The sequence below is a fragment of the Cetorhinus maximus genome, chromosome 16, assembly GCF_964194155.1.
Source record: "Cetorhinus maximus chromosome 16, sCetMax3.hap1.1, whole genome shotgun sequence".
NCBI lineage: Eukaryota > Metazoa > Chordata > Chondrichthyes > Lamniformes > Cetorhinidae > Cetorhinus > Cetorhinus maximus.
In genome coordinates this window covers 88,640,102-88,666,449 of record NC_135894.1, presented here as the reverse complement: position 1 = coordinate 88,666,449, position 26,348 = coordinate 88,640,102, and the positions used below count along the sequence as shown (strand labels likewise).

General features: G+C 43.7%; 1 protein-coding gene across 5 annotated transcripts in view; it reads left to right on the top strand.

Moving 5' to 3' along the window:
• Positions 1–3,041, top strand: part of LOC144691807 (cell adhesion molecule DSCAM) — a 545,084-nt gene extending 542,043 nt beyond the window's left edge. For 4 of the 5 annotated variants that reach the window (XM_078560308.1, XM_078560310.1, XM_078560309.1 and 1 more), the window contains one exon: positions 1,654–3,041. In XM_078560308.1, coding sequence (XP_078416434.1) covers positions 1,654–1,994 — 341 coding nt within the window. In that variant the 3' untranslated portion in view covers positions 1,995–3,041. The remainder of the gene's footprint in view (positions 1–1,653) is intronic. The other variant, XM_078560312.1, reaches the window with a different exon arrangement.
• The last annotated feature ends 23,307 nt before the right edge of the window (positions 3,042–26,348 follow it).

The window sequence follows — 26,348 nt, the reverse complement described above, 5'->3', positions numbered from 1 at the left end:
GCTGGAGATATTGCTTGCACACATGGTCGCCCTGGACACTGGAAGTGTCCCTGACATCCCACATCGCACAAGAGGAGCATTCCACATGGCCAAGCTGCCCTGCCATGACTTACCCTTAAATTACTCCCTTTACTTTTACTTCCTCCAGTTTAAAGAATGTTAAATATATACTAGGGGCCCTGCTTTACTGATACCATAAACACTACTTAATCTTTACTAAAGAGCAATTTTTACTTTAAAGACTGGCCAGTATAAATGCTCATCAGGTCCTACTTACCAAGGCCGCAGCTCCTTTCGCGCCTGGTCAATTAACGTATGTTTCCCCTCTGATGTCACTTAGTGCAGTTTTTCAACTGCTGGTCTCCTGGACGCTTAAGAAGATAGTGAAGAAAAGAAAAGAGTACCTCCCTCCCCTCCTCACCAAACTCCATTCTCACCAAACTCATTCTGCAACAGTGCACTCACTCTTTCTCGCACTCTTTCACCCTCTCAGCTCTGTTCTGAGTCTCACTCTTTCTCACACTCTTTCACCCTCTCAGCTCTGTTCTGAGTCTCACTCTTTCTCGCGCTCTTTCATCCTCTCAGCTCTGCTCTCAGTCTCGCTCTTTCTCACGCTCTTATATTCTCTCAGCTCCGCTCTCGGTCTCACTCTTTCTCGCACTCTTATATTCTCTCAGCTCTGTTCTCAGTCTCACTCTCTTTTATCCTCCTGGCTCCGCTCTTGGTCTCACTCTTTCTCGCGCTCATTTATCCTCCAGGCTCCGCTCTCGGTCTCGCTCTTTCTCGCACTCTTTCAGCCTCTCAGCTCTGTTCTGAGTCTCACTCTTTCTCACACTCTTTCACCCTCTCAGCTCTGTTCTGAGTCTCACTCTTTCTCACACTCTTTCATCCTCTCAGCTCTGCTCTCAGTCTCGCTCTTTCTCGGGCTCTTATATTCTCTCAGCTCCGCTCTCGGTCTCACTCTTTCTCGCGCTCTTATATTCTCTCAGCTCTGTTCTCAGTCTCGCTCTTTCTCGTGCTCTTATATTCTCTCAGCTCTCGGTCTTGCTCTTTCTCGCGCTCATTTATCCTCCCGGCTCCGCTCTTGAGATTGAGTATTCTGTCCAGTTGTGGGTACTGCACTTTAAGAAGGATGTCAAGGACTTGGAGAGGATGCAAAGGAGATTTACCAGAATGCTAGAAGAAAAGAGAGCTATTAGTTATGTAGAAAGGCTGGAAAAGCTGTAATTGATCTCCTGAGAGCAGAGAAGGTTAAGAAGAGATTTAATAAAGGTGTGGAAAATCATGGAGAGTAAGTAAGGGAAGCTAGTTTCATTGGCGAAGGGGTCAATAACCAAGGAGCACAGATTCAAGGTAAGTTGTAAAAGAGCAATAGGTGAGATGAGGAGAAATCACTTTACGTAGTGAATTATAATGAACTAGTAAGAGCAGCCTGAAAGAGTAGTGGAAGGAGATTCAATATTAGATTTCAAATATAAATGCTTGTAATGGAGAAAGTATCAGGGTTATGGGGAAGAGCAGGGGATTAGGACTAATTGGAAAGCGCTTTCAAAGAGCCAGCAGGTGCCATATAGCCTTCTGTGCTGTAAGTTTCTATGATGTTATAACAGCCTTATATGTACAGGTATGATTCCGTTGTGATTGTCTACACAGGTGACCTTATGCATCTTCCGCCGTACTTAAGGGTGGACTTCCTGATTCACAGAGGGGTGGCAGGTCCGAGCAGAGACCTTGGTCAAGGGCATGCCTGTCTGGAGCCACAGAGAAGGAGCACCATGAAACGCACACAAGTCATGGAGCCAATCCCAGTGGAAGTAGCTACCAGGGACACACAGCAATGGCAATCAAGCACTGCGTCGACATTACCTCAGAGGGAGGGAGCAGACCGTGGCAAAGCTCCCAAATTGAGCAGCTCCCAAGAATCTCTTCTGGACAATCGCGGTCACTTGAAACAAGGAAACAACCCTTACGCAAAATCCTACACCCTGGTATAACAACCGCATGTCTGTACAAGGCTGTAAATAGTTCAATTTAAAGCTACCTTTTTTACTGATTCCAATATTTATAATCAAAGATTTGCCAAAATATTTAAAAAAAAATCGGATATTGCAAAGACTTTGTTGTGATCCAGGGTGTGACATGTCTGAGCAATTGAATGTCTGTGCATTTTTTTTTAAAACAACCCCTCTGATTGTCTGATATGCACAGATCATGGTGTTTTTACTTGTTTCCTACGAAATGCATGGAGGCAGAATATGAAGACATTGACAATAGCAAAAAAAAACAATGAGAAAGAAAAAAAAATACCAATTTCTGTCACTCGCTAAAACGAGACGTGAATGGTTTAACTATCGCACAAAAAAAAGGAAAGCAACATTTGTGGTTGAAACAGCGATCCCTGATTGATTGAAGAGTATGCAGCCAAGTACACACAGCACCTTTTACAGTTAGATAGAAGTAGAATTATAGAACAACACAGCACAGAAGGAGACCATTCGGCCCATCGTGCTGAACTCCTTCAATTCCATTTTTTTCCTATTGTCCATTAGGGTAAGGATTAACATTAAATATTTTTTGAATTGTAATTAATCTATTTAAATCGACTTTACACTAAGAACCCACAAGGCTGGGTATCAAACGGAAAGCTTGGCATCTATGTTTCCTTGATTTGGTTGATCTACAATCCATATATATGCATTATTTGTGCTCATATGTATGTATATATACATATATAGTACATGTGTAAATGTGTGTATATGTGGTATACATATATATAGTATACATACATGTATATATAGTTCTCTATGTGTAAATGTAAATGGGTCTAAATTTATTTTAGGTAAATAAACATTAAGAGAGAAAGAAGGAAAACCCAGTAATATCTGATGTTCCAGCTACATGTGTGTCTACCTCCTGAAGCTTGCATTGGTCAGACAGGTTCTGGCTTCAAGTTCTAACCAAAGTTTGGTGACCTTTAATTCTTTGCTACATAGTGTGTTTGTGTGTATTTTCTGATGTTAAATTTTAACAGTTGCCTCATGCGGAACTTTTCAGTCTTGTTGTTATAATAAAAAAGCATTTTGAACAACAAAAACAAAACAAAAATATATACATAGATACATATATATATGCACTAATATACGAAAGGGTGACTGATGACGTAAGGCAACAATTGCCCTGAGGGGGTGACAGATAGTGTTCTTTAATACTGAAAGGCTTTCTTATTGTCAAATCACTGTTCACAGAAACGAAGTCAGCTACTGTGGAACGAGACCCTGCCCAAAAACAGAATCTCGCAAGCAGAAACAGATTTTAACTTGTTTGGTAACGTGAACCAATGACCCTAATTATAAATGGTTGGAATTGTGGAATATGAAGCAAAAGAAAACTGGTCACATTTCTGTGTAACAAAAGCAGAATGAATTTGTTCAGGGACTATTAACCAGTGGCCCTGACTCTTGCATCTTGTGACCAGAGATGAGTTAGACATCATTTTCAATGTATGGGCACACGCCCGCACATCTCGTTAGCTGCTAATGAGAGTGCTTCAGCCTTCGAAGAGATTTGGATGTAAAGTCGTTGAGGTTTCATCCCTACTCCTCTTGTGGTGAGGCTAATTGCCACCCACGAGGTTTAGTCTAGACAGTTTGGCCTATTGAGTGGCCAGTCTGTAAATTTCTAAAACAACAAACCAGATACCCATAGTGTGCTTTTGAAATAGCAATTATTTTTTTCTTCACATTGCAAAACCTTGTGGTTCTACGTCAGAAACAATGACTTTTCTCTCAGTTGCAAATATGAAAAAATCTTAATCCCCACACCCTCTGCTCAATGTCCAGCTTTGGACTTGGGAAGAGGTGGCAGTCTACAAATATGCTGACTTGACTCTAAATTCTACCTAGATTATTAACAATAGCAAGTTACTGTTACTCACCACCTGATCCTCTGCCAAAAAGCACAAGCAAGGACTATTTTGAGGATTGTAGAGAGAATTTTTCAGGACATTTTCAACTAACGAATTCAGACTGTCAAATGCCCAAACCAATTGTCAGGTAACCAGGTGGTTGTCTAACATGGTGTGTTAAAAACATATAGATTTCAAATCATTCCAGCTTCTGGTTAAATACTGCACGTGTCTAAAGAAGCTACAGCTTAGCACAATTTCTTTTGGAATGCGATGACAGACTCCAGATCAATTTTTGATTGTGTTACAGACAAACTTCATGGTTAGGAGGTCGTGGGTGCTGTGGAAGGATGAGCTGCATGGACAAAATTGCCTGCCTAATATGAATTTATCTCTGGGAGGTTTAGAGGCAATTGGTCTCACTGACAACTGAAGCAGCCAGTTGCTGGCTGGACAAAACTTCTTGAGTGCACTTAGTCACACAATATAAGGGCATGCACCTGCTTAACTGAAGGCATAGAGTCATAGACATATTAAAAACACCACCGCAATGGTATCAACTGCAATGATGACCGTGTTGCTCCCTTTGGCATCATTGTTACAAAGAGGAATGATAGAATTGGCATAATTAAATATTATAATGATCCTCTGATTGAATCTCAGGTCTGCAGGCAATGAAATGAACCTTTATCACCTTAAGTGCATGGTTGGTGAACAGTCCGCTATTCATATAGATATAACCACTTCTCAGCGCACAAGGCAGCCAGGCTAATTGGTAAGGCAACCTGATACTCATTTGTCTATCATGGATGCATAATGTAGCCAAATAGATGGCGTGAATCTGGAAGAGGCAAATTGGCACTTCAACACATTGTGCTGTGGAGTGGTAGAGTGAGTGTTGATGCCTGTGATTCCCAAATATGCCAAGTTCTCAATCTTTGTTGTATCAATCAATGAAGAGAAAGTGCTTCCTCGGAGGAAGATGGAGAATCACTGGGTGTATCATCTCTCACACCTCCTTGTGGCCAAATTGCAAGCTCAGTTGGAAACCTACTTGAGTACTCAGTGGTGCCAAAGAATGTGATAAGTGGAGAAATTTTTAAGAATGCTGAGAACTAAGAAGCAATTTGAATAAAATAATATAACTATCCCCTACAAGGAGCCTATGTCTATTAGACACACAGGTTAATGCCCTCATGTGCCGCAAATAATACACCATTTAAATGCTACCATTTGCACCATGTGCCTTGTTTCACATGTTGGCTCCAGGTGCTGCATTGATAAGATCATAGCTTGCACTCTCAACAGCAATGCATTTCTTACTGACCACAGATATGTGAGTGCAACGGTTTCTGAATCACAAATTCTGTGAATCTAGTGCCTCATTCCATGTTTTGCCGTCATTGTATTTTCATCAGTTTTCAAACTAACCATTGCAAGCCAGCTGTCGCACTAACCACTATGGGCTCTCAACCTAACTATCACAAGGTCCGAAACTAACTATTGTAAGCTCACAAATTACTGATTAGGGGCTTTTGAACTAGCTATTGCAAAAACTTGGTATAATTATTACAAGTTAAAAAAGCAGGTGCTCAAAAGGACCATTGTAAATTCTTGAATTAATTCTAGCAACTGCTTAAATTAACCATTGCAAGCACTCAAAGTTACCTTTGCAAACATTGAAACTAACCATAGCACACACTCAAAATAGCAATAGTTAAGCCTCAAACTAACCATTGCAAGCTCTCAAACCGTCCAAGTTCCACTCACAGCCCAGAGACTCAAAATGACAGGTCTCCCCAGGGAAATATTTTGAAGTTTTGCTTTCTCAAAAAAAAACTATTTTTCTAATTTTTCTTCCACATAAGAATTGGAGGAGTACTTTGAACAGAACATTATTGCCAGGATCTGTCCTCCTCCGTAAATTAAATGAAAGGGTATTGCTGAAGAATATTATCCATGTATATTCCCTCCACACCAATCCTGAATTGTCAAGCAACATCACTGACAATGAAATCCTGTTTTAACTTTTTTTATAATGAGGAATGACTGCACCAGAGAATATACAATACAATTATTTAAAATTAACATTTCTATTTTTAATTTTTAGACAGGATAAAATTCACCTGGCAGAAGATTGCTCAGGCTCCCAGATTGGGAAAGTATTTCCTGGGCCATGCGAGGTACCCCTCCGTGCAATTATGACTTCCTCATTGAGAGAGGGAAAAGAGGGAGAGAGAGAAGCACTCTGTCATAATTTCAAAATTGACAGACCATTTTGTATCATAATTTAGTGGCCCTTTGTCATCCGGTCTTTCAGGAATTAAGGCTCTTGTTCCGTCCCACAACTCTTTTACATCAGTCAGTCTGATATTGATCGCTGTTTGATTGCAAATGGTTTAAAAAAGATTTTTCAATATTTACTGTTTGTGGGACGTTCCACCGATAATTGTGCAATAAAAACATAATTTTTGCTGCACACCAATGTTGAATGTGTACTTTCTTATGGAACTGGATTTTAAGTATTCAGCAATGTTGTACATATACATGCCTTAGTGGATTTTCATTGGGCTTTGGGATGTACACTTTGCTGGCAGAGCCACATTTATCCACCCTGATGGGCCTACTCCTCGAATCGTGTGAGGATGATGTTCTCACAAAGTGCTGGACTTTCAAGATATTGATGGAGTAATGGCGCTTGGAGGTGGTGGTGTTCCCACAGCGTTGTTACTCTTGTTTATCTCAATGATGAAGATTCCTGGTAAGGTAGATGCTGTCAAAGTAATTTTGGTTAAGTAACTGATCTGTACCTTGTAGATTAAACTGCAGTCAGTTTAGAGATGGAAGGGAAGGATATTAATCCTGGTAGCAGGGGTACCAATCAAGTGACTAGCTCTGTTCTGGATGGTGTCAGGCTTCTTGAGTGTTATTGAACTGCACTCACCCAGGTCAGTGGTAGATATTACATTTCATTCCTTAAAGATAGTGGATAGCTTGAAGGAATCAGGACATGAATCAGTCAGTCTCTGTCGTGCTCCCGGAGCCACAGTTCCGATTAGGTTGGTTAGGTCATCTTTAACATTGTGGAATTATCAGTGATCAGTCACTTTCTTGACTTATAAAGCTGGGCATGTGAGCTAAGTCAGCTAGGGTCAGGCTCTCTTCCCTGAAGGACATTGTGAGTCAGCTGGGTTATATGACATTTGGAAATCCTTCATGTTTCTCTTTAGTTGCTAGCCCATAAATTTACCAGATTTATTGAATTCAATTTTACAACTTGGCATGTTGAAACTTGATCTAGTCTGGTACCATAACCACTTCATAACTGCATCCATCATATCACAATATAGCGCTTAGTCATGTACCACACATTCTGAAGTTTTATTTTCAAGATAAGGTAATATCTTTTACTTTCTGATGCTCTTACAACACACAGATACACATGGACAAATGGGAATAATATTGGGTTGCAACAACATCATTCTGCCTATAAACAAACCAGCCAAGGATGAAAATTGAAAGTGGAATTAATTTATCTCAGTTTGGTCTTTAGTGCAAAAAATTGCTAAGAACTCATTTGGATGCTGTTTATAAATATCCTTTCCTGCACTATCTCGCAAAATTGAAATGACAATGCTGATGATTGTGTTAGAAGTACCTAACAATGGATACTTTTACAAACATATTTAAGACAAACACATTTAAATATAACTTGTAGAACTTTAGAGGATAAATCTTTTCACTCAGAGAGTTGCGAATCTTTGGAATTCTTTACCTCGAGGGAGCTGTGGGTGCTCAGTCATTAAGTATATTCAGGGTTGAGATGATATATTTTTAGATAGTATCAGTATCAGGAGATATGGGAGTTCAGGTTGAAGATAAGCCACGATCTGACAAGGACCAAGGTTCACTCAAAAAAGAGAGGTTAAAAAGAGAATCATCGTAAAAGTACACATTTCTGTCGCATCATGTGGTTATGGCACTGAACTAGCATTCCAGTGCTTGTGAGTTTAAATCCTACCAGGATGAGATGTTGAATTCAAATAAAGCAGGTCAATCCGCGCTAAAAGCTGACAAACCCCCTGGATCCGATGGCATGCATCCCAGGGTTTTAAAAGAGGTGGCTGTAGAGATAGCAGACACCTTCGTTCAGATCTTCCAGAATTCCCCAGATCCTGGGGCCGTTCTCATGGATTGGAAGGTTTCAAATGTAACTTCATTATTCAAGAAAGGAGAGTGATAGAAAGCAAGGAAATATTGGCCAGTTAGCCTGACAGTAGTAGGGAAAATGCTAGAATCTATTATTTGGGCGAATAACAAGGTAGTTACAAAAACATGATATGATTAGGCAGAGTCAACATGGATTTCTAAAGGGAAATCATATTTGACAAATAGAGCCATAGAGGTCTACAGCACAGAAAAAGGCACCTCGGCCCATCAGACATGCGCCGGTCAAACAAGTACCTAACTATTCTAATCCCATTTTCCAGCACTATGCCCATAGCCTTGTATGCCAAGACATCGCAAGTGCACATCCAAATACTTCTTAAATGTTATGAGGGTATCTGCCTCTACCACCCTTTTAGGCAGTGAGTTCCAGATCTCCACCACCCTCTGGGTGAAAAAAATCTTCCTTACATCCCCTCTAAACCTCCTACCCCTTACCTTGAATCTATGCCCCCTGGTTATTGATCCCTCCACTAAGGGGAAAAGTTCCTTCCTGTCTACCCTATCTATGCCCCTCATAATTTTATACACCTTAATCATGTCCCCCCTCAATCTCCTCTGCTCCAGGGAAAATAACCCCAGTCTATCCAATCTCTCTTCATAACTAAAACTCTCCAGCCCAGGCAACATCCCGGTAAATTTCCTCTGCACTCTCTCCAGCGCAATCACATCCTTCCTGTAATGCAGATTCCAGAACTGCATGTAATACTCTAGCTGTGGCCTAACCAGCATTTTATACAGTTCCAGCATAACCTCCCTGCTCTTATATTCTATGCCTCGGCTAATAAAGGCAAGTATCCCATATGCCTTCCTAACCACCTTATCTACCTGTCCCGCTACCTTAAGGGACTGGTGGACATGCACACCAAGGTCCCTCTGATCCTTGGTATTTCCCTGGTTCCTACCATTTGTGTATTCCCATGCCTTGTTTGTCCTGACCAAGTGCATCACCTCACACTTATCGGGATTAAATTCCGTTTGGCACTGATCAGCCCATCTGACCAGCCCGTCTATATCCTCCTGTAATCTAAGGCTACCCTTCTCACTATTTACCACCCCACCAATTTTCGTGTCATCCGCGAACTTACTGATCAACCCTCCTACATTCAAGTCTAAATCGTTTATATATACCACAAACAGCAAGGGACCCAACAACGATCCCTGTGGAACCCCACTGGACACAGGCATCCAGTCACAAAAACACCCCTCGACCACCACCCTCTGCTTCCTGCCACTCAGCCAATTCTGGATCCAATTTGCCAAATTGCCTTGGATCCCATGGGCCCTTACCTTCGTTATCAGTCTCCCATGCGGGACCTTATCAAAAGCCTTGCTGAATCTGTTAGAGTTTTTTTAGGGTGTAACTAGCAGGGTTGATAAGGAGGAACCAGCAGATGAGATATATCTGGATTTTCAAAAGGCAATTGTCACGACTCACTGCGGATAGTGTGCTGCAATATCAAGCCCCACTTTTCCCTGAACCGCGATGAATGTGAAAAGTTTGGCCAAACCACCAGATTGCCCCAATTCTACCTAACTGTTTAATTTAGGTTAACAGAATATGAGCAGCAGGCTTGTAAACTTAACAAGTAAATAACGGCTTATTGAACAAATTATCTTTACCTCGTGGCAAAAGAAAGAAATATGAACTGTTAACTTCTAACTCTATAACTTAAACTCTACCCCTTCTTAAACCTCTATACACAAACACACACACATGCACACACACACACACAAGCACACAAAACATAGATTTTAAGGGTGAGATAAAACAGTTCAATAGCACCAAACTAGAGTACAGGATTAGATGGGTTGATTTTGATTGATGTCTTCTAAATTCCTTACAGTTTGTTGTTGATGACAAGGCCCAGAATTTTTCAGATGGCAGGCGGGCTCAGCAGGAGCAGGCGGGGGTGGTCGCCAGCATAAGACACGAGCCGTAGCGCTCAGCGCAATCTGTGAGGGCAGCGGGGGGGAGGAGGGAGAGTCGGGGCCAGTGCTCCTTCGTGCATATGTGCGAAAGAGTGCTTCAATCTCCCTGAGGCACAGAGCTGCCTCAAGAGGATTGAAGGGCTTTTGAAATTATTAAATAAATTGAGTAAAAATTTAATTAAACATGTCCCCCCCCCCATGTGAGTGTGTCGCATGAGATGGGACATGTTTTGATATTTCAGAAAAAATATTTATTTATTTAATAAAAGCTTTGGGAAACCCCATCCTGCTCGTGGATAAGGTTTCCTAAAAAACGTGAAGGCCGCTTGGCCTTGTCTCCTGCCCGCCAACCCTAAGGTTGGACAAGCAGCATTAACAATTACAATAATTACTTCCTTAATGGCCTTAATAGGCCGTTTACATATCGGCAGCTGACTCTGGTGCATGCCTGCCGAATGAAACATCGTGACATAGCGCGATGACATCAGGACCCATGACCGGCATCATTGCATGTCATTTTATGCGTTGGCGTTTTGGGCCCGCCCCCGCATGCCAACTGAAAACTCTTGCCCATGAAGTTGTTTCCCAGCACTTTCAGTCTGTGATTTACTGGTTGAAAAATTTGCATTTCAATATCTCTAATGGTGATTTTTCCCATTTTCCTCTTGACAGGGGTTTTCAGAGAAAGCAGGTTATAGAGATGTGAGGAATGGCCAGCTAGTTACTCTGGCAGAATTACTGGAAACTGACATACAGGATATAGAGGTTTTAGATCTTCTCTCTTTGCAGGGTAGGAGCTGTACTCCCTGCACTATTACCACACAAAACCTTGGTCAGTTGGTCAGAAGCCAATTAAAATGCTATCGTCAGGCAGTTCCCCTTAGTCCAAGACTCCTTTCCCACACCATCCTGTTCTATTACGGCGCACTCTGTTCCAGGATAGCAACATTGTAGGTATTCCTCATCCTGTTCCAGTGAACATCTCTTTCAGCTGCAGCCATGATAGTTTTTAAAGCCACAGTCCAATTTTTAAAGTCACAGTCCAAATATTAACTGGGATAGTCTTAGCGTGCAAGGTAGGGAGGAAGCAAAATTCATAAGTTGCATCCAGGAGAGCTTTTTTAGCCAGTATGTAGAAAGCCCAACAAGGGAGGGGGCTGCCCTGGACCTAATATTCGGAAACGAGCCCAAGCAGGTGGAAGGCATATCAATTGGGGAGCCTTTTGGGTATAGTGACCATAGCTCAGTTAGATTTAGGATATTTATGGAAAAGGATAAGTTTGTATCAGGAATAAAAGTTCTAAACAGGGGAAAGGCTAATTTTACTACGTTGAGATATGATTTGGCCCAAGTGGACTGGGAGCATCTACTTGCAGATGAAGCTGTGTCAGACCAGTGGGAGGCATTCAAGGAGGAAATAGCGAGAGTACAGGACAAATATGTTCCCGTAAATACAAATGGGGGGACCAAGTCTGGAGAACCCTGGATGTCAAGGGACATAAATAATAGGATTAAGAAAAAAAGAGAAGTTTATGGCAGATACCGAAGGCTCAAAATGACAGAGTCCATAGAGGAGTATAAAAAGTGCAGAGGGAGACTTAAGAAGGAAATTAGGAAAGCTAAGAGAGTGCATAAGAAAGCATTGGTGGGTAGAATAAAGGAAAACCCAAAGAGGTTTTTTAAATATATAAAGAGCAAGAGAATAACTAGGGAAAAAGTAGGGCCAATTAGGGACCATAGAGGTAATGTGTGTGTGGACCGGGAAGATGTGGGTGCAGTCCTCAGTGAATACTTTGTGTTGGTCTTCACAATGGAAAAGGACAATGTAGGTATAGACATCAGGGTGGAGACCTGTGAAATATTAGAGGAAATTAACATAGAGAGGAGCTACTAGTGGGCTTAGCGGCCTTAAAAGTGGATAAATCCACAGGCCCATATGAGATGTATCCAAGGCTGTTAAGGGAGGCAAAGGAAGAGATATCAGGGGCCCTGGCAGTAATTTTCAAATCCTCTCTGGCCACTGGTGAGGCGCCAGAGGACTGGAGGACTGCTAACGTGTCATTATTAAAAAAGGGAGGAAAGGATAGACCAGGAAATTATAGGCCAGTCAGTATAACCTCGGTGGTGGGGAAGTTACTAGAAAGAACTTTGAGGGGCAGAATATATCTGCACTTGGAGAGACACAGATTAATCAGGGATAGTCAGCATGGATTTGTTAAGGGAAGGTCGTGTTTGACAAATTTGATCAAATTCTTTGAGGAGATAATCAGGAGTGTTGATGAGGGTAATGTATTTGATGTGGTCTACATGGACTATAACAAGGCTTTTGATAAGGCCCCTCATGGCAGACTGGTCAAGACAATAAGAGCCCATGGGATCCAAGGCAAAGTGGCATGTTGGTTCCAAAATTGTCTGAGAGGCAGGAAGCAGAGGGTGATGATAGAGGGATGTTTCTGTGACTGGAAGTCTGTTTCCAATGGGGTTCCGCAGGGCTCAGTGCTGGGGCCCTTGCTGTTTGTGGTGTACATAAATGATTAGGACTTAAGTATAGAGGGTATGATCAAGAAGTTCGCGGATGACACGGAAATTGGGGTAGGGTGGTAAATAGTGAGGAGGATAGCCGTACACTGCAGGGGGATATCAATGGATTGGTCAGATGGACAGAACAGTGACAAATGGAATTCAACCACGTAAAGTGTAAGATAATACACTTGGGGAAGGCTAACAAGGCAAGGAAGTATGCTATGAATGGCAGGATCCTGGAAAGTACTGAAAATCAGAGGGACCTTGGTGCGCATATCCACAGATCCCTGAAGGTAGCAGGGCAGGTAGATAAGGTGACTAAGAAGACATATGGGATACTTGCCTTTACTAGCTGAGGTGTAGAACACAAGAGCAGGGAGATTATGCTGGAACTGTATAAAACGCTGGTTAGGCCACAACTGGAGTACTGTGTGTAATTCTGGTCACCACATTATAGGAAGGATGTGATTGCACTGGAGAGGCTGCAGAGGAGATTTACCAGGATGCTGCCTGGTCTAAAGGGTCTGAGCTATGAATAAAAATTGGATAGGCTGGGTTTGTTTTTCTTGGAGCAGCGAAGATTGAGAGGGGACCTGATAGATGTGTATAAGATTATGAGGGACATAGATAAGGTGGATAGGAAGTCACTTTTTCCATTAGTAGAGGGGTCAAGTGCTGGAAAATGGGATTAATGTAGTCAGATCTTTGTTGACTGGTGTGGACACGATGGACCGAATGGCCTCCTTCTGTGCTGTAAACATCTATGACTCTATGACTCAAAAATAAAAATATGTTCTTTACATGCCTCCACCCTTAAGAAGGAAGAAATGCCATTTAAAAAATTTGTTTCATCACAAGGTATGTGACACATGGACAAAAAACACAAGACTTACATTCATTCATTCATCCATCCTGCCCCCTTATACGTATTTCAGTAACTTACACCTGGGACAATGCATCCACGGTCACATTATCTTTACCGGCAATCTTTACATTGGATGGTTGAAACAATAGACTCCATCCAAACAGTCTTGTATTTCGAGTTTTAAACTTCTCAATGAATGCCAGCGGATTATAGTTGGTGTAGATTAGTGTTTCTTTGTTATCGTGTCAGATGTAAACTTCAAAGTGTTGAAGAGACAACAACAATGCTAGAGTTTCTTTTTCTACTGTAGAATACTTCCTCTGATATTGATTTAATTTCTTGGAAAAGTACCCCACCGGCTTCCCTATCCATTTCCTTGCTTTTGGATTTTGCTCTTTTTTATCTTGATCTTTACTCTTGCCCTGTTCCGCGTCATTACTATTGGATTTAACCCAGTTTTCTTTGTGGTTTTGTTCCCTGCCTCTGCTTCTTGAGTTTGCATGTTTTCCTCTTTATTTTTTCTTTTACCTTATCTTTACTTCTAGATTTGTCCCTTTTCCCTCTATCTTTGTTTTTACTCTGTTCTCTATCTCAACTTCTAGATTTTGATTTGGCCCCTTTTTCTCGTTCTCTGCTTTTACTTCGTTTTCGACTTTTAGATTTCAATTTGGCCCGTTTTGCTCTCCCTTTGCTTTTACCCTGCTTATGATCGCTACTTCTGGATTTCGCCTCATTACCGTTACTCTGCTCTGAATCACATGTGCTGGATTTCGACTTGACTTATTTCTCTAACTCTTTTCCATTAGTCTGCCCTTGTGCTACATTACATGCTCCTGTGAGTCTTTCTAGAAACATGGACACCTAATCCAACATGGAGGATTCACGTCATGCTCCTGTAAGTCTTTCTAGAAAGATGGACACATAATTCAACATGGAGAATTTGTCTTTTTGCTTTAGGAACTTTTCCTTAATACTTTTAATGGACCTCACCTTTCATGACCATAGATCAATTCAAATGGACTATATCCAGTAGGTTCATTCGGTGAATCCCTGGCAGCAAATAGTAAGAAATCTAATCCGTTGTCGCATGGCAATAGGTTTTAATCATGGTTTTGAGAGTCTGATGATATCTCTCTAAAGCTCCCTGTGTCTATGGATGATAAGCGCCAGACTTTAGTTGTTTGATCCACAAACTGCTGATTATGTCCTAGAAAATTTTAGGCATGAAGTTAGAACTTTGATCAGATTGTATTTCAATTAGTAGGCCATAACGGATGAAAAACTGAGTTAACTTTTCCACTGCCACCTTAGCTGTAATTGTCTGGAAATCGGGTTGTCATATCCATGATTGTAAGGATATACTGATGTCCTGCTTTCATTTTGGGTAATGGTCCTACACAATCTACTAATATCCAACTGAATCGTTCTTCAAAAACTGGCATGGGTATTAAAGGTGCTGGTTTCATTACATGTTAAGGTTTACCTGCTACCTGACATGTGTGACACATCTTACAAGATTGCACTATGTCCTTATGAAGTCTTAGCTAGATAAAATGCCTGTTTATTGATGCTTGGGTTTTCCATATTCCTACATGTCCTGCCATAGGGATTTCATGTGTTACTCGCAATACCTCCTTACAATATTTGGGCAGTACCACTATCTGCTGAACAACCATCCATTCCCCATCTGCAGGTCTCTGAGGATGTCTCCACTTCCTCACCAGAACTCCATTTTTAAGGTAATAATACTCCAGAACTCCTTCAGCCTCAGCTTCAGTGTGAGCTGACTGTGCTAACTTGTTTAACTCTGGATCTGCTTCTTGAGCCTCAATTAATGAAGACCTGCCGAGCACTTCCTTTGAATTATCCTCATCCTTAAAGAAAGTTTTGGCGACTCTAACTCGTAGTATTACTTTGACCTCTAATGATGTTGAAGGGTCATGAGGACTCGAAACGTCAACTCTTTTCTTCTCCGCCGATGCTGCCAGACCTGCTGAGTTTTTCCAGGTAATTCTGTTTTTGTTTTGGATTTCCAGCATCTGCAGTAGTTTTTTGTTTTTACCAATACTTTAGCTTTCATTGGACTCTCTGGGGGGAAAACTGGGTTCTTCTCCAACAAAAGAGTTTTAATAGCTCCTGTGTCCCTTAATATAGTTATGGGTTTATTTGCATCATTTGATGAAAAATGGATTACCTTCCCTTTAGACAAAAACCCTTTATATCTATCATCTACCTCACTCACTTCACCTGCATTCACAGCAGTGTTTACCTCCAGACCCTCATTAGTATTTAAAGCTACAATTTGGTCCGTGACATTTTCTTTTTGAGTTCCCTTTTTGGAGTCACTCTTACGAACTCCAAAAAGTTCCATGGGCTCCTCTTGCAACTTCCAGCTTTCTGAACAAATGTGCCCCACTTTATTACAATGGAAACACTTCGGCCTCCGAGTTTCACCTCCATCCTCAGTACCTTCCTTCCTGATCTGGGGAGGAGATCTCAAGGTATTCCCAGCTATCTATTCTTTACCCTGATTACTTGCCTTCCTTTCACTCTCCCACTTACTATTCTTTTCAAATTTATAGGGGTGATGGAAAAAAGATTTAGCTTTATGGATCAGCTCACAATCATCAGCCATTACTGCTGCCTGCCTAGCAGTTGCAACCCTTTGGTCTTCCACATGGGTTCTTATTACAGAAGATAGGGAGTTTTTAAATTCTTCCAAGAGAATGGTCTCTCTGAGAACTTCATAGGTAGTTTCAACTCCTAATGCTTTGTATCCACCTATCAAAACTATTTTGCTTAATACTTTCAAATTCACTGTAAGTTTGTCCAGGCTGTTTCCTTAAATTTCGAAATTTTTGTCTATACGCTTCAGGGACCAACTCATATGCACTCAAAATGGCCTTTTTTACCACATCATAATCTCTAGAAACATCCTGTCAGTGAGGCATAACTTTCCTGTGCTCTATCTGTGAAGTTGCTCTGCATGGGCAATGTCCAGTTTTCCTTTGGCCAGTTCATCTGTTTAGCTATCTTCTCAAATGAAATGAGGAATACTTCAACATCTCTTTCTTCAAATTTTGGAAGGGCTTGTACAAATTTAAACATCTCCCCTCTGGATTTTGATCTGGAGGTAAGACCTGCCTCACCTCCTGGTGTCTCTTTTTTTAACTGCCAGCATTCTAAGCTGGAATTCTCTGTCTCTCTCTCTCTTTTTCTCTTTCACCTTTTGTAACTTCGCCATTTCTAATTCCCTCTGGAGATCAAGTTTTCACATTTCCATTTTTGATTTTCTTTCTCTCTCCTGCCTTTCTGCCTGTTCCCTTTGGAATGCTCTTTCTCTTTCCATTCCTGCTCCTCTAGTTCCAATGTTTTATTTGCAACTGAATTTGAGCCCATTCCAATGAATCACCTCTTGGAGAACTCAATCTCTGAGGTATTCCTGGTTGGAATCATACCTAGTACAAAGGAAGATGGTTGTGGTTGATGGACGTCAGTCATCTCAGCTCCTGGACATCACTGCAGGAGTTCCTCAGGGTACTGTCCTCGGCCCCACCATCTTCAGCTGCTTCATCAATGATCTTCCTTCCATCATAAGGTCAGAAGTGGGGATGCTCGCTGATGATTGCACAATGTTCAGCACCATTCGTAACTCCTCAGATACAGAGGCAGTCCATGTCCAAATGCAGCAAGACCTGGACAATATCCAGGCTTGTGCTGACAAGTGGCAAGTAACATTCGCAACACACAAGTGTCAGGCAATGACCATCTCTAACAAGAGAGAATCTAACCATTGCCCCTTGACAATCAATGGCATTACCATCACTGAATCCCCCACTGCCAACATCCTGGGGGTTACCATTGACCAGAGACTGAACTGGGCTCGCCATATAAATACTGTGGCTACAGGAGCAGGTCAGACGCTAGGAACCGTGTGACGAATAACTCACCTCCTGACTCCCTAAAGCTTGTCCACCACCTACAAGGCACAATTGCACTAGAGAGAGTGCAGAGGAGATTTACCAGGATGTTGCCTGGGCTGGAGAGTTTAGTTATGAGGAGGGATTGGATAGATTGGGGTTATTTTTCCTGGAGCAGAGAAGATTGAGAGGGGGCATGATTGAGGTGTATAAAATTATGAGGGGCATAGATAGGGTAGACAGGAAGGAACTTTTCCCCTTGGTGGCGAGATCAATAACCAGGGGGCATAGATTTAAGGTAAGGGGCAGGAGGCTTAGAGGGGATGTGAGTAAGAATTTTTTCACCCAGAGATTGGTGGGAATCTGGAACTCACTGCCTGAAAGGGTGGTAGAGGCAGATACTCTCATAACATTTAAGAAGTATTTGGATGTGCACTTGCGATGCCATGGCACACAAGGCTATGGGCCTAGTGCTGGAAAATGGGATTAGAATAGTTAGGTACTTGTTTGACCGGCACAGACTTTTTCTGTGCTGTAGACCTCTATGACTTTATGACTCTAAGTCAAGAGTGTGATGGAATACTCCCCACTTGCCTGAATGAGTACATCTCCCACAACACTGAAGAAGCTGGGCACCATCCAGGACAAAGCAGCCCACTTGATTGGCACCACATCCACAAAAGTTCACTCCCTCCACCACTGACGCAAAGTAGCAGCAGTATGTACCATTTACAAGATGCACTATAGGAATTCACCAAGGCTCCTTCTACAGCATCTTCCAAACCCAGAACCATTACCACCTAGAAAGACAAAGGTAGCAGATAGATGGGAACACCACCACCTGGAAGTTCCCCTCCAAGCCTCTCACCATCCTGACTTGGAAATATATCGCCGTTCCTTCGCTGCTGCTGGGTCAAAATCCTGGACCTCCCTTCCTAACAGCACTGTGGGTGTACCTACACCACATGGACTGCACCGGTTCAAGAAGGCAGCTCACCACCACCTTCTCAAGGGCAACTAGGGATGGGCAATAAATGCTGGCCCAGACAGCGAAGCCCAAATTTTGTGAATGAATAAAAAAAACCCCTCTGTTCCAGGGTAGCAACATTGTAGATATTCCTCATCCTGTTCCAGTGAAAATATCTTCCAACTGCAGCCATGGTAGTTTTTAAAGCCATAGTCCAATTTTTAAAGCTACAGCCCAAGAAAAATAAAAATAGGTTCTTTATACTATCGAGAAGTTTCCACACAAGAGGTTGTTAATGTAAGGGTAGGGATCATGAGATTTGTGGTAATATACTCACATGGACTGAAGATTGGTTCTGATGAAAGGTTTCGACCTAATTCTTTTTCTTTCTCCGTATTTGCCGCCTGACATTAGGGTGAGACGGTAGTGAGAATATCACTGGACTAGTAATTTAGGAGGCCAGGCTGATAAGCTGTGGACATGGGTTCAAATCCCACCACACCAGCTGGTGAAATTTACATACAATTAATAAAAAATCTGAAATATGAAGCTGGTCCTAGTAATGGTAAGCATGACAACTATCATTGATTCTTGTAAAAACCCATCTGGTTCATTAATGTCCTTTAGGAAAGGAAATCGGCTGTCCTTACCTGGTCTGGGCCACATGTGACTCCAGGTGCACAGCAATGTGGTTGGCTCTTAACTGCCCTCTGAAACGGCTTAGCAAGCCACTCAGTTTTGGAGTAATTAGGAATAGGCAACAAATGTTGGCCTTCTCAGCAGTGTCAACATCCCATCAAAGAATTAAAAAAAGTGTTGAGTATTTCCAGTATTTTATGTTTTTATTTTAGATTTCTAGCATTCACCGTAATTTGTTTTCACTATTAAAGAATGGTTGATGGTCAGAATGCAGCCAGTAGGAAGAAATATGTCATTTTGGGTTAGCAGGTTGTAATTAGTCAAGTGCTGCAAGAATCAGTGTTTGGGCCTCAGCTATTTACAACCTATATCAATAATGAAGATGAGGAGGTTACGTTTTGTGACAGTACAAAGTTGGGTGGAAAAGTATGTTGTGAAGAGGACACAAAGAGACTGCAAAGGGATATAGGCACATTAAGTGAGTGGGAATAAAGGTGGCTGATGTTAGGAACTGTGAAATTATCCACTTTGGTGGGAAGAATAGAAAAGCAGGAAACAATGTGAAACTAGTAAATGCAAAGTGATTTGGGTGTCCTTGTGCATGACTCAAAGAAAGTTAACATGCATTTACAGCAAGCAATGAGGAAGACAAGTGCTAGCCTTTATTGCAGGGGAGTTGGAGTATAAGGAAGTCTTTCTGCAATTATGGAGGGCTTTGGTGAGACCACACCTGGATTACTGTGTACTTTTTGATTTAATTACCCGAAGAAGGGTAAACTAAAAGCGGGTAACAAAGTTTCACTAGAATTATTCCTGGAGAGGTAAAAGTAATGTCCCATGAAGAGAGATTGAGTAGAATGGGCCTAAATTCTTCAGCGTTTGGAAGAAAGGCAATGAACTCATTGAACGTTATGAAATTCTTAGATGGGTTGAAGGGTAGATGTTGAGCTGAGTGACTTTTTCTTCTGGCTGGAGAAAACTATGAATCATAGCCTCAAGATAAGAGGTCAACCATTTGAGACAGAGATGTGAACAAATTTCTTCATTCACCTTTGGATTGTGGGAATTCTGTACCCAGGAGGTCTATAGATGCTCAGTCATTGAGTATATTCAAGGGAAAGATCGATAGGTATTTGGACAGTAAGAGAATTAAGGCATATGGGGTTAGGCCAGAAAGTGGGTTGATGTAGAAGATCAGCTATGATCTTATTGAATGGCAGAGCTGGCTCAACGAGCCATATGGTCTACTCCAGCTCCTATTTCTTATGTTCTTATGTTAATTTGGTGAGATAGCACCAGGAAATAATGACCATGAATGTTGTCAGGTTATTGTAAAAACCCATCTGGGCCTATGATGTCCTTCAGGGAAGGAAATGTGTTACCCCCTACCTGTCCCGGTCCATGGCCAGGATTTTATGGCCCCGCTGCGGCGTGTCTCCCCCTGGTGGATGAGGCGAGCTATTTAAATCTCCATTCAGTTCGGAGGGACCGTAATGTTCTGCCAGGCAGGAGGGGCCGTAAAGCCATGGCCTATGTGAACTCCTGGCCCACACTACTTGATGGACTCCTAAAGCCCTCAGGGCAATAAATGATCTTTTGCAAGTGCTGCCTGCATTTCAACTTCAAATATTATTGTTGCGGTTCAGGTGGACCCACAATGCAAACTAGTATTACCTGGTGGGTCCAGGAAATCAACGTGCCTCATAGGATTAGTGCAAAAAGGCTGTTTAATGAAGAGTCATACGGACTTGCAATGTTAACTGTGTTCCTCTCCACAGATGCTGTCAGACCTGCTGAGTTTTCCCAGCTATTTTTGTTTTTGTTTCAAATTCCCAGCCTCCGCAGTATTTTGCTTTTGTTTAATGAAGAATTGTATTCCACGACAGATTGAGAACATTTGTAGTCGACTGCTCCTCAGATTTTATTGGACTGGTAAAAGGACAGGAAATTTTCACTGAAAATAGTTGATATATTCTTCACAGTGAAGGGATTGAGTTTTCGCAGAGTTTCGCCCTCTCGTCCAGTGCAACTTCACAAGAGTCCCAGAAAAACGATGTCAACAAACTAGCACACGCGATACCCTAGCAATCTTAGTCCATCCCATCTACCCAGAATTTGGAAGATGTTAAAACCCCAAGCATGGTGGTAACTAGTGACTACTTCCTGATTGGTCTCAAGGTTGTGGGTTCAAGCTTTGTTCCAGAGCACAAAGAACCAGTCTGACACTCCACTGCAGTACTGAAGAAACCTCGCACTATTGGATGTGCTATATGTCAGATGGTGCGTTAAGCCCTGTCTGCCACCCAGGCAGTTGTAAAAGATCTCATGGCGTAACATTGAAGAAGAGACAGGGTGCAGCGGAGAGGCTCAATGTGTTGAGGTCAATATTTACCTCTCAACCAATATTGCAAAAAAAATAACCTGGTCATTATCAAATTGTTGTTCCTGTTTGTGTGATGCTGTTTGTGTGAAAATTAGTTGCTGTAGTTCTTATATCACAATGATGATTACATTTCTAAACTACTTAATTGACTGCAGTGAGCTTTGGGATGTGCTCTGCTTGCAAAAGATGCCACATAAATGCAAGCTCCTTCATGTCCTTCTTATTTTACACTGCTTTCCGTTCAACCTTGGTGGTATCCTATCAGCATTGGGACTTTATCGTAGTTTCTCACTGAAAATGCAACCTTTGTCCTTCCATTCTAATATGTGTTCCGATATTTATGTGCATACCGCATTGCTCAGCTTCATACAGATTGTGTGACAATCTATTCATTAATCTGGGCTGTCTGCAGTATCAGATGTCCTTCCCCATCACTTTGTGTACTTTTCAAATCACCCGCAGAATGAGATGATTGCTTTTGTTGTTATCTGCTGACTGGCAGGAATTGTAATTGGTTGTCGTTAATAACTGACAGATGTGGTAACTTCCACAAGGGAATTCCTCACCAAGAGGGCATGGGAGGAGGTGGCAGCAATGGTGAGTAGCCATGACGTGGTGCGGCGCACCTGGGTGCAGCGCTGGAAGCGCTTCAATGACCTGCTGCGCTCAGGAAGGGTGAGTACCGTGTTGGCATGGGTCAGTGTGCAGAAGTGTTAAGGTGTGGCCATCCCCCCTTGGACCTCAGAGGTGCTAGAGTCTGAGTGCCAACTGCTGATGATGCCGGAGCCGGCCAAGGCATGAGCCCTGGCTGCTTAGACTGAGTGCCTTGCGGCTCGAGGCCTACAACTCGGGTGTGCCCTGCCAGATGCCCCTCAGCTGGGGTTGGCCAGGCTGCAATGGTGCTGCAGGTACAGGGTGGACAAATCAATGCTCTGCTGTTGTTTCAGGAGAAGGTTAACACAACAATATTAAAAGGTCACGGACCAGCGCAGGCCCTGCTAACCTCCTAATCCTTTCCAGTTATGAGCAAGACGCCCTAAAGCTGGAGAGCCGGCACACTCCATGTGCAACTGGGCGTGGAGAGGCGGGGTTGCCAGAGGAAGGTGAGAGTGCAGTACACAGAGGTGAGACTTTCTGTTTGTGCAACCTTTCTAATGTAATCTCTTCATTGAAGTGAGCCTCGAACCTGGAGTCCCCATTGATCATTGAAAGACGATGGCACCATGATGCAGGTCTCCATCGTCTCACCAGCGTGCCTGGCATGTACAGTGACAGAGTGATGACTTTAACTAATGACATGTCTTTCTTCTCCCTTTTAGGTTCGCCAGATGGCGTGCGCTCTGCAGACCCTGGAGGGCCACCCCTGACACCGGAGGACCACCGAGCTTCTGTTGCACCTGCGCCACACCCGCTCTCTGAAGGCTGATGATGAGCCTCTGGAGTTGTCCATTAGGCAGCAGATGCTGGATGTCCAGAGAGATGTGAAGGGGAGGATCTGGCAGAGTTCCATGAGGTATGCGTGCCATGGTGTCCGTGCTGGAGGAATCCGTGCGGAGCATCAGCATTGCATTGACCATCATGGCTGAGTGCACAGCCTCCTCTGTTGAGAGAGTGGCGACTCTCATGGAGAGGCAGCTCCAAGAACAGAATCAGGTATTCCTGGGGGTGTGCTCTGACCTGCAAGCCCTCATACAGGCACTGAGCTCAGGTGGCACTGAGCTGAGCTGACCATTGGGGAGATGGACGAGGCACCCAGTATACCAGCTAGGTGCCCACCCATCAGTAGTGAGCAGCGAGGTCCAGAGCAACTTCACATTGGCGCATTAGCTGCCTGTCGTCTCTGCGGGCATCTCTCAGGGCACTCTGGATGATGACAGTGGCTCCTCCGCCCCTCTGCCAGTGACCATGGCTGATGAGGCTGCGGCGACTGGGGAGATGCCAGCCGTGGCACTGGCCACTCCCTTCCAGGCACGGGCAGCACAGGCTCCAATAGCCAGAGGACGACTGCCAAGGTCATCAAGGCCAACAGGAGAGCAGAGTCAGCAGGCTGTCTCCAACGATGGTGCCAGTGAGCGGGGTCACCAAGATGTGGCACTCAGAAATGTAAATTAAAGGCACCATGAGCACAAGGGGGACAGCTCACGGGTGATTTTATGTTCATTTATGTTTACTTTGTCTATACTGGTCTGGGGTTGAAGGCCAAAAACGTTTACATAAATATTACTGAACTGTCAAGATGACATCAATTGTGTTTCTGTTGTCATGGCCTGAGTATCCTTCAGCTTTTTATTTCATTGGTGCAGTACATAATGCTAAACATAGATGACACTGAACTTTATTGCACAGACACTGAGCGTTCTTTGTGCTCAAATGAAATGGTCCTTTCAGACAAGCGGATGGATGCAGCAGTGTCTCAGGATGTTAAGTGGCGTGGGAGCTGCCTGGGTACCTTGCACGGACTTGTAGAATCACCATCCTGTGATCACACACTATCTGCACGTTCATGGAGTGGAAGCCCTTCCTGTTGATGAAGGCACCGGGCTCACCTGCTGGCGCCTTGATTGCCACATGTGTGCAGTCTATAGCACCCTGGACACGGGGAACCCAGCAATGGCCGCGAAGCCTCTGGCTCGCTCAGCCTGACTGGCCTTGTCCATATGTTAAAGAATAAAGGTCAATACCCGCCTGAACAGAGCTTCTGTCACCAGCTTGACCCAACCGTGGATGGCTGATTGGGAGACTCCACACAGATCCCCCACTGACCCCTGGAAAGAGCCGGAGGCATAGAAATTGAGGGCTACCATGACCTTCAGAGCCACTGGAATGGGGTGTCCACCCACACAGTTGGAGCTGATCTCAGGCCCAATTACCTGGAAAATGGAGGTCTCCCTTGAGAGGCAGAGCCTCCTTCGGCATTGCACCTCAGACTTATTGAGATAGCTGCATCGCTGCCTGTAAACCCTGGCAGCAGGATAGTGGCATCTTCTGTGGTCCCTTCCATCTTGAACTTCCTGCTGGCCCTGCGCCCCTTGTGCCTGTGCCTCTCCTCCCACAGGTCGCTCCCCTGGAAGCAGTTTTGGGCCATCTGGCCCCATCTCCCTTCTGCCCCTCTCTTCCTCCTCAGGGGAGGTGCCTCCAGCGGAGACCACAATCCCCATTACCAGGGTAACGGAAGGCTGTCTGACACCTGGAAGGGTCCATATGGTCTGAATCCTCTGGGGTCCTTGCGGACACCAATAATTCCGGAAATGAAGCCTGGAAATGCTAGGGATGAAGTCCGGAACAGAGATAAGTACCAATAAGCAACCAGCAGGAAACGATCTCGAAAATTCCTCACTACTCACATTGACAATGCCGCTGACCCTTTTTATCCCGCCCGTGGGTGAGGTTTGTGAGAATGTTGGTTGGCTGTCTGCCCCTTTTGCCCGTGTGATTTTGCACTTGTCGCACAGGCAAAATGGGCAGACAGCCAGCCGACATTTTCACAAATCTCATCCCCGGGCGGGATAAAAAGGGAAAAATCGCCAACAGTTGGATTGTTAAGGGGCCTTAAGTGGCCTCTTAATTAATGGCCGGTGTGGTTCCAGCAGCCGCGCGAGTCCGCCAACCGACATATGATGCCGGGACGCTCACCCAACGTCATTGCGCGCAATTTTACGCCCGATCAGGCTGGCCGCGTGCCCATCCCCAGGGTATAAAATTCTGCCCCTGGAGTCCGTCAATACAAAGGCAAATATTTCACTTACCTTTTAATAAGAAGCCAGGGAAAACAGGAGATATTTTTCTGACCCTGATAACTTGGCATCTCTTCAGTGCCTGAGCCTGAATTTTAACGTTATTGGCCTGACAGGAAGAGGGCGGATTCAGATCACGTGCCAGTTCTTGGAGGTCAGGCGGGGAGGCACAAAGAGGGCTATCATCTTGGGAGGGGGAGGTGGGGAGGTGCTGCCCCCAGTGCACACAGGGCCTCACCCCTTCCTTCCCATTGTTTCGCCTCAGTTTCATCTCACCCCACTCTTGCCCGGCTGCCCATGCCAAGCGCTTTATGGCATGGCCAGCATACCATTTGGGTCAGTCGGCTTGTTAACAAGCTCAATTGCCAGTTAATGATTTTTACTAAATGGCAGGCACCTGCTAAGCTCGACCCCCCACCCGCCTACCATATTACGGGGACCAGGCCTGGGGTGGGCAGGTCAGCAATGGGTTAGCCACCCATCATGTTTTACACGACACTGCACATCCCGCCCCCCCCCACCACCCCATCACCCCGCCCACCAAAAACACATCTGGCTGGGGGGCCATAAAATCCAGCCCCTGGAACAGGAAGCTACAAGGAATTATGTGTACCAGGCTTCAGAATTTTACACCACTTCTTCACAGGGATTATATGAACATTTTCTTACTACGACAATGATACAAAGACTGGGAAACATAGATTTAAGGTTTGGGGTGTGAGGAAGAATGCTCTTATGCAGCTAATGGTAATGACCTGGAACTTGTTGCCCACGTGGGTGGTGGAAACAGAGGCAATGGTTTCAGGAGGTAATTGGATGGGCACTTGAAAGAAATAGTCTCTCAGGGCTACAGGGGTAGAGTGGGGGAGTGGGACTGACTGGATTGCTCTACTGACATCCAGCATGGACAAGATGGGCTGAGTAGCCTCCTTCTGTGCCATTGCAACTCAGTGACAGGTGGGGTCAAATATAGTTATATCTAAGTGGCTAAACATCACAACCATGTTCCAAAATCCACATGAGTAATGCCGGGGAAGAAAATGTAAGTATTGTAATGAATAAAAAACATTTGGATCCGTCCTGATCTTGTGGTCAGTGGTGAAGCAATGATAATTGCCATTAACCTCAAGGAAAAGTTGCCCATGAGGCTCAAGCAACATCTGAGGTGTCGATTTCCACTTTCCTGATGGAAGTTTGAATATGGCACTGAGGCAGGATTTACAGGTGTCCAGTGACAGTGATGTCAGCAAGCAG